At 41.7% G+C, this 19813-nt stretch overlaps 1 protein-coding gene across 1 annotated transcript in view; it reads right to left on the bottom strand.

The window, feature by feature from the left end:
• Positions 1 to 711: 711 nt before the first annotated feature.
• The window catches only part of LOC104544602 (protein FAM13A-like), a gene marked incomplete at its 3' end in the record, with an annotated part of 43545 nt that continues 24443 nt past the window's right edge, over positions 712 to 19813 (bottom strand). The window contains exons 5-6 of the mRNA XM_010189521.1: positions 2013 to 2185; positions 712 to 810 (exon numbers count right to left, since the gene is read on the bottom strand). Of these exons, the coding sequence (XP_010187823.1) occupies positions 712 to 810; positions 2013 to 2185 (272 nt within the window). The remainder of the gene's footprint in view (positions 811 to 2012; positions 2186 to 19813) is intronic.

Genomic DNA, 19813 nt, shown 5'->3' with positions numbered 1-19813 from the left:
CCTAATCCTGCCTTGGCAGCAGGAGATCACTGACAGAAAAAGCACTGGAAGCTAACACCAGTGCAGATACTCAACCCCATTAGGTAAATATGTACAGAAGTGTGATGCAGGACAGAAAATTAGGCCATTCTTGAACAAAATGGTATTACAAGAGAATTCATTTCTACAGCCTATTAATTTCCCAGATAAAATTAGAGATGCACGTATCTTTCATCTCAAGGCCTGAGCATGGAGATTAGGCTTTTACTTAATTAAAACACATCCCATTTGGTACTTAATGTCCTGTGCCAGTACTAGCCCAACCATTCCATGCTTCAACAGTACTTTTCTAAGGAATTACGCATTGTCGGGAAAGTACAAATTCCTACAGCAAAGAATTACATCTTTTAGGGAATGTTCTCCTAAAAGAATCACAATTTCTGGGGGGCACCTCATTAATTACCTTGGTCACACATACTTTCCCAGACATAAGACTCAGCAGTCTTTTGTTGAAATTCTGGAGCACTTGATCTCCCTTTACACCTTGCAACACGTAGTGGAGTACAGGCAGGGGCACGCTTTCTGCCAAGCTCCATTATAACAAATGTAAGAGGCTGTAACTTCTGACCCAGCCCCATCTGCTTGGCCCTCTCTAGCTGCTAGAACTGTACTTCTCAGTGAACTGGTCTTCTCAGTTTGGCCAGCTGACCTTCTGCAGTAATTGCTTCCTACCTCATCTCAGTCAACAGGAGCTGGATTCGTGAAGATCTGTACATGAACCTGCTGTCTTCTGGCTGCAGGAGTTTTGGGGGCAGGTCTGGGGACAGTAAACTACACAGTTAGAAGTTAAAGAGCATGTGTGCCTGCAAGGGCTAGAAACTGCACTTGACATCTATGCATCACTTCATTATGATCCAATATCAGGTGTTAATCCATAATGTCCTAACTTGTCCCACTACTATTATGAATCAAAATCTGGTATTAGTGCATAATTTGCTAACTCGTCCGGTGAACTGAGCACTGTCTGTCTGTCTGTCTGTCTGTCTGTGCTAGCGCTGAGAATAGCAGCCGTCTCCTGCTTGCAGAGTGAAGTCACTCAGTTACGTGTCTGGCAGCGCAGCCCCTGCTTTGTGTTCTGTGCTGGTATGCAGAGACACCGCGGTGTCCCGTTTCGTGACACGTAAATAGCGCTGTTTCCCACATTAGGCCAACCCCGTATTTCAGCAGCATACAGCAATTTCCCACAGCAACCCGAATCCCTCATGTTCTGCACTAGACATGAGAAGAAAGGGAATGACAGGCTCCATTCAGTATCCTGAGAACCACAAAAAGATACTGGTTCAGCCTGACATTCAGGAAAGGGTTTTACAAGAAACCAAATTGCCCATTACCTGTTCACCTCATTGACAAAGTGCCAGCAACCAAAACTCAAGATACTTGTTTAGATACATACTCTTATAGATGCTCTAGACAGACAGACTCATGGATAAATTCAGACATATACTCTTATATATACTCTATAGATATTCTTTTATATACTATATAGATACTCTTTTACTCTGTCTTATCTCAACAGCACTAGTAATATCATCATTCCTGCCAGAAAAATAAGGGGCTCTAGAGCCCCTTCCTTTTTGGATTGAGAACAGGAATAAAGTCAGGCATCTGTTAAGACTTAAACTGGGCAGATCAAATACACCTAATTATCCACAGGAGACATCTACATCTTGTGCCTGGTTTCATTTCTAGTGCCTGATCTTAGATCAGTCCTGTCCACGTGCACTCTTTCACCAAGCAGGCCACCCTCATAAGCCTGAAAATTTGTATTTGAAGGGCAAACTAAAGCACACAGCTGGCTTTTTAAGGAACCTGTTGCAACGTGTGGCTTCAACAGGGTTATGCACATTAATTTGCCTCACATCCCAGCACACTGACTTTGTAAGCATCAGTGGAAAAAAAAGGTTTCTTAATGCTCAGGTCTGAAGGTGCAGTTACAGAAGAAACAAGCACAAAGGCAAAAAAAGAGCACTAACCTGGAGAAAAATGAATCGCTGTTAATGAAGGAGAGTTCATCTGCTAAATCCATTTCCTTCCAACACGAACCACCGTCCTTTAACCGGAGGCTGACCTGAGGTATCCCATCGGACAGGCTGGGTTGTGGCACCAGGCACGTTTGGCTGGATTCCTCCATTGTGGACTTTGTCATCTACAGAAGCAAAGAGAGAGGAAAATGAAACGTGAAAGGAAGAAAGGGCAGAGCAGCCTTTTCAGATAAGCAGTATCAGAAAGATATTCCCTACCAGTGTACAAACAGCAAAGAATAGGACAAGGCGCAAAATAATAATATAAAATACATATAAATCAAATATTCTGCTTGATAAAGACTATTTAAAGAAAAATAAAGGTGCGTCTATTGAAAGAACAGGGCAAGAATGACCTTAAAAAGGAAGGTAAGAAAAACAAACAGAAAGTTATTTTCTGAATCACAGAAGACAGACTGGAAAACTTCCCATTGGATTTTCTTCTTGATACAACTGGAGAAACAGATGGTAAAAGCAATTATACACCTCTTCTCAACCCCCCTTTCTTCTTTTGAATTATGAGAAATTGCAAATAATTATTCCTTACCCATACCCATACCATTCTTGACTTTATACTACTCCAGTAGTAGCTTCTAACCAGACAGCAAAATCCCAGTCTATGTAGTCTCCCTTTTTACTGAAGTAATTCTGATGCATTTGATCCTTTTTGCTGCTTTTCTCTATACCTTTTCACCTGCTACTAAGTCCTTCTTGAAACGCAGTCAGAAGTGCAAGCAGCATTAGGTATGTGGGCAGATCCAGTGGTGGCTTCTTATCAACTTTTTTTAAATCCAACTTTTGATTTGCTTTCATGATTGCTTATTGAGCTGATAGCTTTGTGATGTTTCTGCAGTATCAAGATCTCTTTTCTGAAAACAATGGCTAATATAGAGCTCATCGGTATAAACAATAAAATCTGTGGGGTTTTGTGGACAGTAGTTAGCATATAGTGATGAAAATTCAACTAACCATTTTTTCACCCAATACAGAGTAAATGATGAGCCTTCTGTAAGTCCCTGTAGTCCTGTAGTTTTTATTATATTGAATAACTTTCTAACATCAGCACATTCAGTTTCTTTTGAGGTCATTACTGAAGAGGTCGAATAGCACAGATTCCAACAAAGATCCTGGAGGGACTTCACAGGCAACCTTCTCCACTGATAAACCAACCATATATTTTTATTGCTTTCTAATTATTAATCCATTAGAAAATCTTTCCTTCTAATTACAAGACAGCTTTGCTTCATTTAAAAACCTTTGATAAGCCTACCAAAACCTTTTGAAAATTCAAGTGACTACATTGACTACACCTATCCACATGCTCAGTGGCTCCTCTGTGACAACTTTTCCTCTATAGAAGTAATTCTGGTACCTTCCAGCAATATCCCATTAGCCCATTGCCTGCAGCAGTCACTGCCTGCTGACACCACAGGAACGGGGCACACAGCAAGCGGACACCAGGCTGTGGCTCTCAGCTGCTACAGAACAGCAGCGGTGCTGTGATTTAAAAGGGGAAGAGCACATCTGAGTGTAAGCAAAACAGGCAACTTCTATGAGGTACCGCATCTGCCAGCAGCAGTCAAAGCCTGGAAAAAAGCACATGTCAGCCTTTCCACCCCTACCATATCATGTGCATTCTGACTGTAAGAACACAACAAAGCTGAACAATTTACTACCACATTTGTAGAACCTGCCTCACCCAAGAAGCAGTAGGAAATGGGCAACATCTGCCGAACAGCATGTATCAGATTCCTTCTATGGAAATCACTCATGAGCTTTACACTGATTTACAGAAGCTCCTTATACTGGAGAATTCAATTTAAAAAAATATTTATTATTCTGGTGCTCTAAAAGAAAAAACAAAGTGGTACAGTCTTCAATTCTTCTAATTTTCTGGCAGTAAAAGATCACTGGGATGCAGACAATTCCAACAACACGTATGCCAACCACATACAAGCTCTATAGGAAAATTCTGTTTGAAAGATCGAATTTTGGATTACCACTGCATTTTTAGGGCACTTCACATCATTAAGCAGTGGAAAGAACCAGTGTTCTCCATCCTCTGTTTGAGATGATCTATAAACTGGTATTTTGATAGTTTTGGAATTCAAGATGATAGCATTCTAGTTATTTCTTCAACAATATAGTCTACAAGTAATGGCAACTTGTATCTGAACTAAACTTACATTTACTTACTTTCAAGTACGTTGTGTGCTGTTACACCACAGTTACAGGCTGTGGCGGCTGAAAGCGTGCGCTATGCCAAAATCTGCTACTCTGTAATTTAAAACACATCTTTATCCTCAGCTAAATACAAGTAAAATAGTATCAGATGGTACTGATGTTTAAAGGAACCATCCCAATAAAGGATAATCAAAGCACCAAAGAGCAGACAACTACAAGGAATTATTACACCATACACACCACATTTGGCTCTCAGGTTTTGCTGTCTCAGAAAGTTCAGATGCAATGACTCTGTTTGCAGTTTTAATCGATACTAGACAGTTTTATGACCAGCATAAACATGCATCACAATGGGTGTTGAAAGTGCAAGAAACCCTTTCCCCTAGAGGCGCAAGCTGACCAGGCAAGGTGGCATCATCCCACACGTACCACTGCCAGGATTCTTCAGAACTGACTGCGTGCATCATTGAGATGTTTCCTCTCCCTGTGAGGCGTCAGAAGCTCTGGGTTCAAAGAGCAAAGATGAATATGCTGCATGTTTTAAAGATCTGATGTGGTTTGGTGACTCTAACCTTTCTCTGTTTTTGAAGAACAGGGACTGCTCCACACCAAGACGAGTCTGGAGAGCTCTGTGCACATGCACTGAGATGGAGTAAAGGTACTGATCCTTAGCACAGGTCATCCTACGTTTCCAAGTACCTCGCTCACCTTTTCAAGGAGGAAAAACTTCCAATATCCCAGGCTATGCATGAACACATGCAATTCATCCCCATTTGAGTAAGTAATTATGAAGTCTAAATGCAGAACTTTTGGAAGCAGCTAGCTGGGAGTTTATATTTAAGTGTCATAATTGAAAGGATGATAAAGATGTTTCCATAAGTTTATCATCAAAATAACAGGAGGTATTTAAAACATATACAACACATTCTTTTATTTAACACTGCATGAACATTGTCCCGATTTGGTTATGACAACACAGCAGCTATCAGCAAAAACCTTTCATGTCAACTATCCATTCACCAGTGTTTCCTCTGCTTCATGAACGGCTGAGAAAGGGAGACCATTAACCAGATGTACCTCTTGTCTGACCAACCTGATTCAACCAGTTCTGTCCCATCGAATAACCAAGGAATGAGCCACCTGCCAATATTACCCAAGCTTGGTATTTGGCCGCTGATACCTCTTGAAACAAACAGATTACATCCTCTCCATTTAAAACATTGGTTGTTTCAATGGGATTTCTAGTCACACACACAGAGCTGTAAGCTCTCTATCAGGGTTACTTAACGGTAATGACAATGACAGTGAATTACATCAGGCCTTGCTTGGAGAGACTGACTTTTCCTGGAGGGTTTAGGTCATCCTAAGATGTCCCAGAGAATCTGGTGGAAACTCCTGCTGAGACAGCAAAGCCCTTCAAGTCATTCAATGAACAGACCAAGTCTTTGTGCTGCACTTGTGTTGTTCTCCAAAGCTTCATGGCACAGCCAGCTCTCGCACACCACCAGCTTCATCACCATTTTATTATGGTCAGGGACTTCTGGGATGAATCTGGATGGGATGAATCTCCTGCAGCTGTGAGGACCATGTGCCTGTCAGGCCCAAAGGGCTTTCAAAGGCAGGGATAATCCTGTAATTTTTCAGTTATATTCCCCTCACACTTCTTATAATCTCCTCTCACTTTCTAGTCCTATGCTCCAAAGGAGGGCCCGACTCGTTATGTTACTGGCCACAGCACAGAATTTGGGTGTGTGAGGAAGCAAGTGCCAAAGTCGCAGTTTAAATGCTCTGTGTCTTATACTAAGAGGGACAAAGATGTCAAAGAGGCTGTGGAACAACATCATCTGAAGATATACGAAGTACACTGGCATTTTTTTCCATAATAGCACAGCTTAAGGCAAGTCCTTAAGCCTGGACTGAACTTAAAGCAAGAAAAGAGTCGTCTCTAGTAAAACTGCTGCGTGTGCTAAAAGTGGGGTTGTGCTCAAATGCTTGCTGAAGCACAGATTCCGTTCAGAAAGTAAAAAATATGTATAAAAGTAATTAAAAGCCACCTTGTTTTGACAGTTCACCTAACATCTACAATACTGAAATTAAAACCACACAGGCACATTGCAGCTGACAAGTTCTCAAAGACAAAATGCTTCATCATCCTAAATTACTGACACTGGAAGATAAAGATCAATAGGTCTGTCATTCTTACCAGGTTTAGCAGGGAGTCAGCACAGAGAACACAAGCACTAACACATACTGGCAAAATCCAGTTACCAGCTCTCTCTCTTCCATACCCAGAACCAAGACCAAATCAGTCCCTGATGAACTGCCACACTGAAACCATAAAGTCACGATGAATGCAGTCATCCTGACAATCTGTGCAGCTGCCGCTGCCAGATTTGGATTTCTCTTACTCTACTTGTATTTTTAGGCATTAGATCACTAAAACACCTCCTCTGTACTCCGCCCTACTCAGATATCAAAGTTATATATTTGAAGCAATCCTAAAGTGTGTGCAGCTTTAAAGTTCAACCAAGTTCTGATGTTTTATGCAAAGCCTTATGTCTTAACGAGGACCCTTTTGATTGAAAGAGTTATCTTAATTTAAATCACATCACCACAGCCTCCATATTTGACAGAAGCCACTGCAACAGCAGAACTGCTTAAACGCTTAAAAGTCAACAGACACTTAAAAACTTTGTTAACACAGCGTGACACCAGAGGTAGGGAGCTAGCAAATGCTCTCAGAAAGCCTATGAAACTCAAGCACAGCTACACAGATATTGCATTTCTAGCTCCAGAGTTGGTTCACTTGTGACTGGCTGTGAATCCCATAATTTTGCTTCAGTAAGCTTTCTCAAAGTTAAAGTCACGTCTCTGTTTTAGACTGGTCAAAGCCTGCGGACTTCAAATTGTACAGGAATTACTTGTGTCAGACATAGGACCATTTTCTAGTTTGTACCTGCTGTACTGAAACTTGTCCACCTTCAGTGAAGTTTTAAATTAATGCTGTACGAGCAAGTTATTGCTAAGAATGTTTCAGATATCCAATCACAATAAACTCACTGTCTAAAACTGCAGAGCTAATTTAAATGAAGAGCAGTAGGCAATTTAGTTAATAGAAGGGATTCTGAATATAGATTGAGATTCATTGAGATGTTAACAGTTTTCCCCAGATACTTCTCTACCAGAACAAATTCCTTAAAACTAAAAAAATGCTGCTGATAGAAAAATCCAAATAAAAATAAATCTGTACAATACGGCTGATTCTGGTCTAAGGGCACATGAGACCGCTGTAGGAGACTGCACCTGTGGTTTCTCAAAGCTATTTAAATTGTGGTGTCTCAGTGGGTGTATTTGAATTTGCTACTCACTGCTCTTTGTAGCAGCAAGATGAAAAGGAGATGCACAGAAGACTCAGTTCCAGCCACCCTCATCTTTAAACAAGTCTACAGAAATGGGGCATCCCAGGATCTGCATACATAATTCAAACCCCAGCATTAAATGTAAGGCACCAATGAATATGACTGTAGTGGTACCCTGTGAACCACACACCATTACCCCAACCTCCAGCTGCATTAACTGGAAGATATTTGGTTAAATTAATCTTTTTCTCAGACTCACTTCTCAAATGCTGCCAAACCAGCATACTCAGTGAATCCCCTAATACAGAAGAGCACAAGAAGGGAGAAGTCCTATGCATATGTTCACAGTGTCTTCATTTCCCAGTCTTTATCCATGCTACCTGTGTTTCCATACTTATTCATTTAGGCAGTCACTATCTCAGTTTGAACTGTCCATGTATGACTAAAAAGGCTACACTTAATGACAAGTATGAGCTCTTTGACCCATTCACCCTATTCCCTACAATATATCATATAACTTATTGAATCATTTCACCACCAGTGAAAAAGGCCTTTTACTGCAAATATGTTGCTGCGTGATATGTAGGAAAAATAAATCCATTATAAAATCCTTTGATAGCAAAGTGGCCATTTATTATGAACTTGCATTACTGATATTTAAGGAAAACAAAATCTGCATGCTTTCTCTGTGCAATTTGCAATTCCAGACAGAAAAGCTGTTGATCAAATGCTTTAGCAAAAATAACTGACACTGGTGCTCAAGTGAGGTCTGGGTAAACTGTGAAAAAGTAATGACAGAGACATTTCTGCTAGGGTAGATTCAGTGAAGGAATTCCAAATTCTCCCAAAAGCTAAACATAAAAATTGTACACTCCACAAAGATGTAAGTCCTAAAAACATTCAGATTCAAGAAATCAACTCAGGAGTAAGATTGTCATCAAACCTGGGATTCTCCATGGTACACAACAAGAGGTTTTTGGAGTCAACCAGCAACACCTTAAGTCTCCTTTTCTTCAGTCTCCCACCCTGTGCAGCTCTAAGGCAGCTTCATCAAAATGCTGCAAGCGTGCAGTGTGCACGGGATGGAGACCAAAAAGCTGCAAGATGCAAGGCCTGAAGCCAGGAGATACCACAAGCTCCCAGTGATCCCCCACTGCCACATGGCATCTGTTTGCAGAAGGAAACCTGTTACGGGCAATGTCCTGAATTCAGGTGGAGAGAAGTTTCTCCAAGTGGAGAGGAAAGAGAGGGATTGATGCAAGTCGGGGGTTTGCAGGCGCAACTGAGAATGGTGGCCCCCAGCCAGTCCGCTGCAAACTGAAATGAAATGTTTAAGTCTCTGTTTTGGCAACTGCAGCCATCAGTGAGTAATCCCAGTGAAAGTTATGTTGAGGACTCACTGATGGACTGAAAAAAAGCTCAAAAGCAAAACAGGTATGCATGCCTTCACATCAGGGAGATATACTGCCTAGTTTCAAAGTAATATACAGTTAAAATGACATAATAACAAAAATACCTCCTCCTTCTTGAGGTAATAGCAATTTCCTTATGTGTATATTTTCTGGGACAACATGAAATAACCCTCTCCTATACTCCTTCCTAGAGATTCCCATCAGCTAACAGTTTGGCACAGGTGGTCTTAATGCACTGAGAAATACTCTAACCTTTGGTATTCTTCTTTCCAGTTTCTCCTTTTAAACGTAAATAATTACTTCAGCATACAAACTGCTGGTAACCTAAATCTGCCCCATATATAAGCCTGGTTCACATACTCTTGCAAAGTCACTCATTCATTTTTGAACTCCAAGGACCTCAAACTCCCCGTTCTCATAGACTCACAGAATGGTCTGTGTTGGAAGGGACCTTAAAGCTCATCCAGTCCAACTCCTGCCATGGGCAGGGACACCTGCCACCAGGCCAGGCTGCTCAAAGCCCTGTCCAACCTGGCCTTGAACACTGCCAGGGAGGGGGCATCCACAACTTCCCTGGGCAACCTGTGCCAGTGTCTCACCACCCTCACAGTGAAGAATTTCTTCCTAATATCTAGTCTAAATCTGCCATCTGCCCATTTAAAACCATTCCCCCTCATTCTGTCTCTACTTGCCCTTGTAAAAAGTCCCTCCCCAGCTTTCCTGTAGGACCCCTTCAGGAATTGGAAGACTGCAATAAGGTCCCCCTGGAGCCTTTTCTTCTCCAGGCTGAACAGTCCCAACTCTCAGGTCCCGTGTCTGCATTTTCAGGCCATGCACTGACACATCAGACTGGCTGTGTTTTCTCCTCTGCTCTAGGACCGAGTCTATGCATGTGTGATCATCAAGTACAAAGCAGGGACAAACCAGCCTCATAGGTAGAACCAGTTAGTGGACTGTAAACAGTGTTTACCTTCTTTTCCCTTGCACTTCTGTTTCACATATGGAGACTGGAAAGATGCATCTACCACTGCTTGGCCACAGGCAGTAACTGAGGATTTCTCATGGCCTTGTCTCCACACTGGTGGCTATCCTTCAGCTTCAGTATTTTTAAGCAGTATTAAGCATGGTGGGGATATTGATGAGCTATCAGGCATCCTGCTATCTCAAATTACCAAATGAAGCTTTGGTAACGAGTCCTGAGGTTGCTTTCACAAACAGACATCTTGTACCAACCAGGAATTCTGTCACAGGCTCTGACAAAGGCAACTGGACACTGTGAGCATCAAGAATCAGCTTAATCCTCTTTTGGGCATGTTTAGGTGAGGGCAGCACTATAGGTCAAGCAATTACTGCTGGACAGTTGGTCTGTACCAACTCCTTGTGTGTGGACATACCTAGCTCACAGTCAGAGTACCTCTGTGCAGCAGCAAAGCTTATGGCCCCTTGAGAAACATCCAAAGCAAGCCTCAGCCGCTATCCTGAATGTAGAGTCAGAGCATCTCCACAGACAGCGAGGATAACATAAGCATTTGTATCCAAACCGTAGGGCTCTCCCCTGACTACAGACCCTGCTCCTCTGGGAATAACTTCTGCCTCTCATTCCCTTGGTGTCTTTGGACTCTCCCAGCTTGAGTATAAGATGTGTCAAGAGTAATAAGTACAAATATGGCCAGGTGATCACAACCAGAGGAGAGATGTAGGAATGAACTTAGAAGGCTGACTGTGGTGATGATTTCTGTGTTCAGTTCCCCCCAGGGCAGACTTTCTTCTCACGTCTGCATCCAGCTGCCTATTGAAAACAATAGTGAGAGCAATAAAAATTAGGTAGGTTACTGTAGTTACAATGGGCATCATGTGATATTTCAATATAGTCTTAAAATAAATACGCCACCTCTGGTGAAGGAATCTTAAAGCAAATGCTCTGTAAATATCAGCTCTGCCATTAAAGGGCAAATGTTAATGAGACTATCAGAAGCCAGGGAACAGAGGTAAGTCAGTACAGCACCCATCACATTCCTCCATCCTTCCTGCTCGCTCGCTGTTTGAGGTGTAAACACATCTGTGTTTGCCAAAGGATCTCTGCATTAGAAAAGTGTGACGCTGTGCCAAAATTCAGAGCTGCTTCACTGACGCCCATGTAAGTAGGTTGGAAAGTCTCAAGCAGGCTGCAGAGAAACCTGCCTTTCTCCATGTATGGTACTCCTCCCCTTCACAGCGTGACAACCAATGACACAGTAATGAAAGAATTTGCTGCCTAAAAGACACTGTTGGCACTGGCCCGAACTGCATGCTGTCCCATAAAGTGCAGACAGATACTTCAAGGAAAATAAATCAGTTTTACCTTTGTTATTTCTCCTGCCCCAGAATATCGTGTGGCAAACTCATTAACAAAGGAGCCTGAAGAACTGAAATGCTGACCGCAAAGGCTCACTCCAGCTTCCCACCCTTCAAGCACTTTTCCTTCTCAGCAATAAAGAATGCTGGGTATGAAGTCTGTACAAAAAGCAGGTTCAGGCCTTAGTGATTTTGAAGAGGGGGAGCAGCACTCTCAAGCATACCAATAAATTGGCACTACATGTGCCCGAGCTCAACCAGTACGTTTTTTTATGGCCTGCTGAATCAACACTGGGTAATACAGATAAGCTGTGACTCCACTAGAAATTCCACTAGAGCATGTAAGAATCCAGCAAAAAAGGGTTGAAAACTTCCTGTTCTTGGAACATTCACCTCTGAACTAGAAAAAGAATCAGAAAATACATCCTGTACTGTACCGGGAGCTTTGAGGTGATCTCATAGGTCTTCTCCATCTCCCATTCTCACGGCATGGTATCTTCATTATAAGTATCCCTCTAATTTGAAGGATGAGTCATGGCAGACAGATGACTCAGGTGAGTCACGCAGGTGTGTTAGATCAGATTCTTCTGTCACTTGCAAGCAAAAGTTAGAAATGAACATTGCTGCAGTCGGCGTAGGGCCAGGCTTGCTGCTGACTGAATACTACTGAGATGAGCAGGCAACTGTCAGTGCCTGCAGGAATCACACAGGACAATGATTGCTTTCATTATGTCGAATGGAGAGGACAAACGAGAGCAGAAGTGCGTGGACTAAAAGCAGAAAAACCTTTGATAGCACACCATTAACTGCTCCATCATGCTTTTTGTAGCAGCATGTGTAGATTGAGGTGTTTCAGCATAAAAACACACGTAGTTTACACAACATAATGCTTCCAAGGGAACAGGAGATCCGTATGCTGGGAACACAGCAAGCAGCTCCAGCTAAGAACCTATTAAACATTAACCTCCACAAATCTGCTCAGTACAGGCTGTGGCAAGAGATCTTATTTGCACTGGGCAGAGTGCATACAAGTATATTCCTGTGGTTCTCTAAAAAAAGATTGTATTTACAGTTTATTTGAACACTTGAAAATCTCCTGTCCCCTCCCTATCATCCTCCAATGCATGCTGGTTTTTACAAGGCAATCATTGATGCAAGATTTTACCACTCCTCCTATGGACTGGCTGCTTGCTCTGACTTTTAACTGTACAGCGTATCTTTACATTCATTAAGACAAGGGGACGAACCATTAAAACAAAAGATGCCAGTGGAAAGACAAAAGCTACTGGAAGGTACTAGGCCTAACAGTCCCATTTTTCAGGCTGCCTACATTCCAAGGCTACTTGGAAAACTTACAACAAACAAAGCAAAACCAGAACCTCAAACGCAGCTTAAGCTGGGAATCTGCTGCTGTCAGTGTTTTATTCTTACATATGAGCTCCTGAAGGGCTGGCAGTCTGTTTTGTGTCACCCTTTAAAATCCAGAAAGTAGAAAAAACATGTGCTTATTTCCAACAATAAGTCACACTTCAGTACCTAAGCATATTTTGGAATATATTTTGTCTTTTTTAAATACTCGGTGAACTTGCAGCTCAAAGAAAATAAGTAATGTAAGGTACTCGTTACTATAGTTGTAGTGATTCCTAACTGTACACCTTCAGAAATCTGACCCTGACACTCTCAGAGCACTCTCTGGTGTTGATATTCAAACAATAAATGGAAGTCATATGTTTTAAATGTGAGTATTTAAAGTCAGGCACCTGCATTCCACATGGACTACTAAAAATGTCAAAATTTAGTCAAGTCACATTTGCAAAGACTTAAAATGCAGGTGTCTGTCTGCGTTTCTGACAAGATTACGCAATTACACCAACATTTGTACTTGCATCAAAAAATTACTTTTATTAGGCATTTCTGTTTATCTCCAAATTACTGAAGCTTGAGAATTCTTTGACATTTCTATTTATTCATTTTTAGTGTTGCTTGTCAAATTTGGGACACTACGGGATGAAATCTGCTGCACTTTTAAGCCTGATTTCCTTTAAAACCAATGACATGACCACTAAGCAGCTGGGCTAAATCAACGTGGAGCCATAAAACAACTGGCATGCATCCCATGCAGAGGTACTACCTGACCAACACTCCTCTAAACCATTACAGAACGCTGAAAGGAGTAAGGCTTATTAACAGCTGCATACTTTCCATTCTCATACGATGAGAACAATCTGCAGTACAGCATACTGGATACAAAACAAGCTCCAGCTTTGTCATGCTCAGCTGTCTGTGCTCAATGATCAGTGTAACCTATCTGAAACAAACATTACCAAAACTACCCAGGTCTTGCTCACTGTCAATAGCTGCCAGCACCTACCTCTCCATCCCACACTCCCCAGAAAAGACAATCCCACCTGAAAAACTGCCACCTCCCACCTACCAACTCTGAATGATGCAGCAGGGTCTTTCCGAAACCTGCCCAAACCAGAGTAGCTGCTCATCACAGCATCAGGTCCCACCATCAAGCCCCACTAATACTACTAGGACAAATGCTCTACTATCAAGAGTACCTGGCCCAAACTAAACAGTCAGCATCTGTACAGGACACTGCCAAAATCCAGGTTTTGAACTAAGTTTCTTTGGTGATTTCTAAGTAAGAAATGAGAAGATCATGGGGAAAGACAGAGACTAAGCATTTAACTTCCTAACTTTGACGGACAGTATTGACTGGCAAAGGGTCCAGTCAGAAGGATGTCAGCATAAAGCAAAGTTTCGTCATCTCCTACATCTGCAAACGTTGCATATTTAGAAACTTTCAGATCTTTCTAACCTTACACTATAACAACTTCTACTGGCGCATTCTAAATCATGGACTGCTATTTTCCATGAGATGTATTACCACGTAGTACCAAAACTCCTGAATACGTTATATTGCTCAAACAGCTCAAAAGGAGACTTGCCTGAGATCACCTTTTAGCTCTGGGTTAACACAGCAGTGCTTCCTGGCCCTCAAATAAGATTCTTAGGTAAGACTCTGCTACAAACATTAATAATTATCAAAAACCACTACATAGCACAGCTGACTTGTCCATTCCCCCCAAAACAGAAAAGAAATCACTTCATTAAAATCGCAGCCCAGTGTTCTTACACCGAGATTGGATTAATTACCCTGGCCCAACGAACAGGTCCTCTTCCTTAAGAAGGTTATTGTGTCAGTAAAGGAATTTCTCTTTCTCTGGCAGATTCTTTGCAAGTCACTCAAAATGAAGATTTTGCAATGCAAGCGTGAGGCTCCACCTCAATAAAAGCATTAAACCAGTTAACCATGGAGGCACCAATGATTAGGAAAGATTAGAACACCCCTGGAATACTCTTTGACCTATTTATTCTTCAATAATCCTTTACCATCAAGAAGCACTGACGCTAATAAAGACAGGTGGTTGCGCACTCCAGCTCCCTGCTTCCTCCCACGAGTGAAGGAACACAACAGGTCAAGGGCATCCTTAAAGGAGAGACTAAATCACAGGCAGGCCATAAGATACTTAGCAGTGTCTCTTACTCAGCTGCTTCTCCTGTCCTTATTTCTCTGTTTATCTCTTTGGACACGTACACCAACCCAGATCATTGGTGCAAGGGTGAGAGTGTTCAATTACACACTTATTTTCAGTTATATACTTAAATTAATTTTAGGGAGATGACTAACGTCAGCAGAAGAGGCTGAGAAAGACGCTGGCACTAGAAGACCTCACCTCCCACATCCTCCATAGTTAGCACTACTGGCTCTAGATGAGAACCTTGGCAGATTTTTGATGAATTTCTATGGAATCAGAAAATACTTGCTATGGCAGATTAGCTTCATTTATTAATTACACCTTTTCTCAAAACAGAATAAACTGTACTGGTTCCTTTATCTGTTGCCAGTATTAAGTAAGAGAGATCCACAGAGCTCACTTGCATCTTGCACTGTTGTCTGGCTGGGATGCAAAGTTCAAACTGAACAGAATAGTACCCTCACTTTTATCCTTTTCAACAAATTGCTGAGTGCACATAAAATTTGTTCAGTTTCAGTCTCGGTCAAGCACAGTCCCAGAGATATCGAGCTGCACAGTGAATCCAGAGTCTTTTGTATTTGCAACACACTACCACACTGTAACACAAGCGTTTAAATGCATCTGACTACAAATGCCCCAGGAAGGAATTAGGAAAAAAAAAAAAGAGTTAGCAAAAACAACAGTTATACACTGTGCTCTGTTTTAATGATAGCAATAAGCTCATTTGCTGATAACTTGGTATTCCAAGATATCTTTGTAACAATCTCATAATCACTGCTGTGTGTACCCTCTCTTTCCTACCTGGTTCAGTAATTAATCTCTTTTTGGCCTCACAAACTGCATAATCAGAGGAAATCGGTCTGTGGGATTTGCAGTTTAAGTTTTAAATGCTGCTAGAAAGCATCAGATCTATTTTGTCAGCTGTTAAACCTAGAAGATGATCTTAAGTAAAACAATGTGAAGCATTTTCTTAACTAAGGCACAGATCACGGGTTTTTTTCAGAAACGAGGAATCAGATTCCCCTCTGATATAATGAAAGTGCAGCTCTGAACTTCACCAAAATGTCATCCAGTTTACTGCATCCAAGTATTTGGCCTTGTGCCCCACAGGGGAAGAGCCATTGCACATCGTTGGTTGCTCACCAACTTCATGCAGTGGCTCTGACAAGAAAAAACACGGGTTGTCAGTGCAGTGATTAAGGATGCAAATGGCACAACTAATTTTTCAGGAGAAAAAAGTAGTCATGGTAGCTTGTAGGGAGGGTCTGTCAGATATACAGAGTCATGGGTGGTGGAGAGAAGATGGACTCAGTTAAAAAAACAACCCCAAAATAACAAGAAAATAAAGAAAAAAACGCCAGGTGACCTTCAAACGACACCAGTAAAAGCAAAGTTTATACCAAACAAAAGGAGCAATTTGGGGCACTCCTTGCCAGATGAAATGGTGGAAGTAAAAACCTTACACGTGTGCAAGGGGTACACAAGACAATTACTTTGGACACCACTAAACACACAAACCACATGAAAGCCAGGAAAACCTCTGAGAGCAGCCACAAATTGGTGGAGTAACTGAAGGAAACACCTTGCCCTGTTCTTCCTCCTCCCGGGACATCCGCTTATGGCCGGTGCGGGAGGCAGGACACCAGGCTGGATGGATCCCAGCCTGAGGGGGTGCAGCCACTCGTATGTGGGATGAGCAGCCGTAAAGAGGATTATCCAGTGAATTCAGCGCTGTGGATGATTGCAGAAATGATGCGTTAGCCAATTGCACTGGGACAGCCCCGCAGCAGCTGACGCTTTAGTGGGGCAGCAGCTGTGCCCGCAGAGGAGGGCATGTTATTTCTCTCTGCACGTAGCAGTGTGACGCAGCCTTTGCTTCAGGTAGGGGTCAGCAGGGTCACACCTGCGATCTTTTGTGAGGCTACAACAAAAGTGCACAGCAGTGTTGTCCCTGGAGCAGCCAAGACCAAACAGTGAATTTCAGAGTGCAAACTATCACATTATCTAAGGTTTTAAGGCTCAAATTGTGTAGGCAACGGCATGGAGATATTCAAAGGCATTTTCTAATTCATGTGGTCACAGGTATTTTTATGAAAGTTAAATGGAAAGAATAACTAATTTTTGTTCAGATATCAGTTCACAGAGTCATCTTTCAGGCACAGATACCTTTGGAAAAATACAGACCATGATTTAACATGAACAATAACAATAACAATAATAATAGTGAGAATAATGGTGAGAATAATAGTGATAATAATGATTATAGTAATCATAATAACAGTAATAGTAATAGTAATAATAGTAATAGTAATAACAACAACAACAACAACAACAACAACAACAACAACAACAACAAATCTTTGCCACATATCGGGTATCCTTTCCATTTTCTACCCAGAAAGTGCTGAAAACATCCTTGTTAGAAGGGGGGACAATGTTAGCAAAGCTGTTAACCATTCTCTTATCTAAACAAGCCACGTAACAAAGACTGAAACAGCCAGTATTTATATATGAGATTTCTGCCTTGGTTGCTATTGGCCTATAGGAAGAAGAGTAAAGCTGACCTGGTACCTACCTGCTGTTCTACCTTGCTATCATTATGCTATGCTTTAATAACCTGAATTCAGCAGAGCTGTTTCAGACAGAAGTCATAAAAAGCAAAATCACACAGTTTGCAAAAAACGCATCACTGCTTTTCAATATGAAACTAATGCCCTATTCAGTTCCCTTCTCATTTCCTACTGTTCTCCCAAGGCTATTTATGTATCTGACCTTTTACCTGAGACCATATCTCTTAATGCACAGCTAAAGGTTACTCTGTTTCGCTTCAGTACAACCTTAACCTACTGCAATTATTGCCACAAAACACATATGAAGGTCATGAATTGTGATACCAAAGTAAGAGATGCGGAAAACCATTATTTTTAGAGGACTGCAATACAGAAAAGGAAATGACAAGTATAGTAATAATCCTGCAGTATACCTCAGTGCTGGCAACTACATCTGTGCAGTATCATGGCATTTTCCAGGAGAAAAATGAGAATCCAGCTGTGCAAAAGGACAGGTTACTGAATGCTGCAAAAAGTTAAACTGGTAATGCTGGGATCAAATATGATTTCAGAACTTGTAAAAGGTTACAACGACTTCGCTGAGTGAAAACACTCATCTTCCATACTCATCTCCACATTTTTTAAGTGCCCATCAGACATTCGCTGGTGGAGTTAAGGTGTCGTGCAATAGGTTAATGACCACAGTGCAGCTTCTCATGGCTGAGGTAGAAATAAGGAGCCTGCAGCAGAATTCAAGATTAAAAAAATAAATCAAACATTTACAAGTGACACAGCAACACTGCTGGGTGTACCTGATATGTGTGTGTGCTATAACAACAGAGCTAAGATCAGCTCCAGGGGAACATTTTGTTCTCCCTCGCAATTATGAAAACAGGAGTCTGATTTATCTATTTACTGTAATGTTATTCATAAATAGGAAAAGTGTGATCTAAAAGAAAAACATGACCTAGCTATGGGAGATACCCAGGCTCTCCAGACCTGCATCTCATGTTACAGCTGCTTAAACTCAGTCTTGGAAAAGCTCAATCGCATTTCTGATCTAAAAATCAAAATACAAGACAACAGGTTTCTCACACATGGAATTTATCAGTGTTACTTCTAAAAGGAGTACTGATGTTGCAGTAAATTCGGAATCCTAAGTGTCTCTGTACTGTTGTAGTTGCTAGTGCAAGATTTCCAGCAGAGAACAGACTCCTTTCTTAACACTGGAACCGAGATGTTCGCTGCTGGCAATCAAGGTCAGATGCTGCTGGGATCTGCTGGATAGATCAGATTTTCGGGAGCGTACATATTCAGACACATACCGAGCGTCTGGCCCCTCGTGTCCCTCGCATCACATACTCCAGATGCTCTTAGGCTGCCCTGAGCCCTGTTTATTACAAGTAACTTCTGGGGCACTTGAAACCCTGCGAAGCAGCGGATGTTACAGGTGCACCGGGGTGTACCAACCCCCTTCTCCTGGACAAACCACGATCTTCATAGCACTCAAATGAGGGCTTTCCAAAACAGCATGGGACTTACACTGAAGGCAATGAGCATTTCACCACTTTGTTATAACGGGAAAATGAATTAATTCACCACTGAGTATTCCTGAAGCTCCCACCTTGAAAGTACTACAGATGATGCTAATGGCACAGGTCAGCGAGAATTAAACCCTCCCCAGACTGAAAAATGTCCTGCACTTCTTCACTGTGGATCAGTGCAATATGTCCTTGTTACAAAGACAGCACTGACTGCTGATGTATACACAGGGAATAATGCCCATCATTTTGTGTAACCTGATGAACTGAATGACTAATTAATGAGAAACAGAATAAACACTGGGGAACCTGAACAGGAGGAATGGAGAGATTTGTCTTAGTAGAAAAGTACTCATCCTTCGACCAACCTCCTTCTTTCCCCATGGGTAAATGGGAATGCTGAGAGACAGCTGGCTAGAGCGGGGGCTCACAGGCTTGTTTTACTGTACCTTGTTTCCTGGTGCTGACTTTGATGCTTCCCTTTTGAAAGATGATGTTGCACTGACCAAGATGGACTGCTCCCAAGTGCTAAATCGTGATGTCAACCTCTCTCACCACCCCCTTCTCTCCCTAAAATAACCCAACCCCAAACAAAACAACAACAGACAATGATTGAAAAACATATCAAGTAAAACAAGTGCAAATACAGACTGGGACACACATATATGGATCTTATTTTCTCTACATTTTGACTATGTGATATTATCATGGGGCAATGATAATATCACTGGGCATTTGTTTAGAGAAGAAATTGTGAAGCAAATTTCCTAAGCATCTCAACTGCAAAATTTGTCAGCTGGGTTCACAAAATAAATAGTATACTAGAAAT

Source organism: Mesitornis unicolor, unplaced genomic scaffold (assembly GCF_000695765.1).
Source record: "Mesitornis unicolor isolate BGI_N332 unplaced genomic scaffold, ASM69576v1 scaffold6248, whole genome shotgun sequence".
In the NCBI taxonomy this organism is placed as follows: Eukaryota; Metazoa; Chordata; class Aves; order Mesitornithiformes; family Mesitornithidae; genus Mesitornis; species Mesitornis unicolor.
Note: the sequence above shows the minus strand (reverse complement) of the source record. Positions and strands in the feature narration are given on the sequence as shown.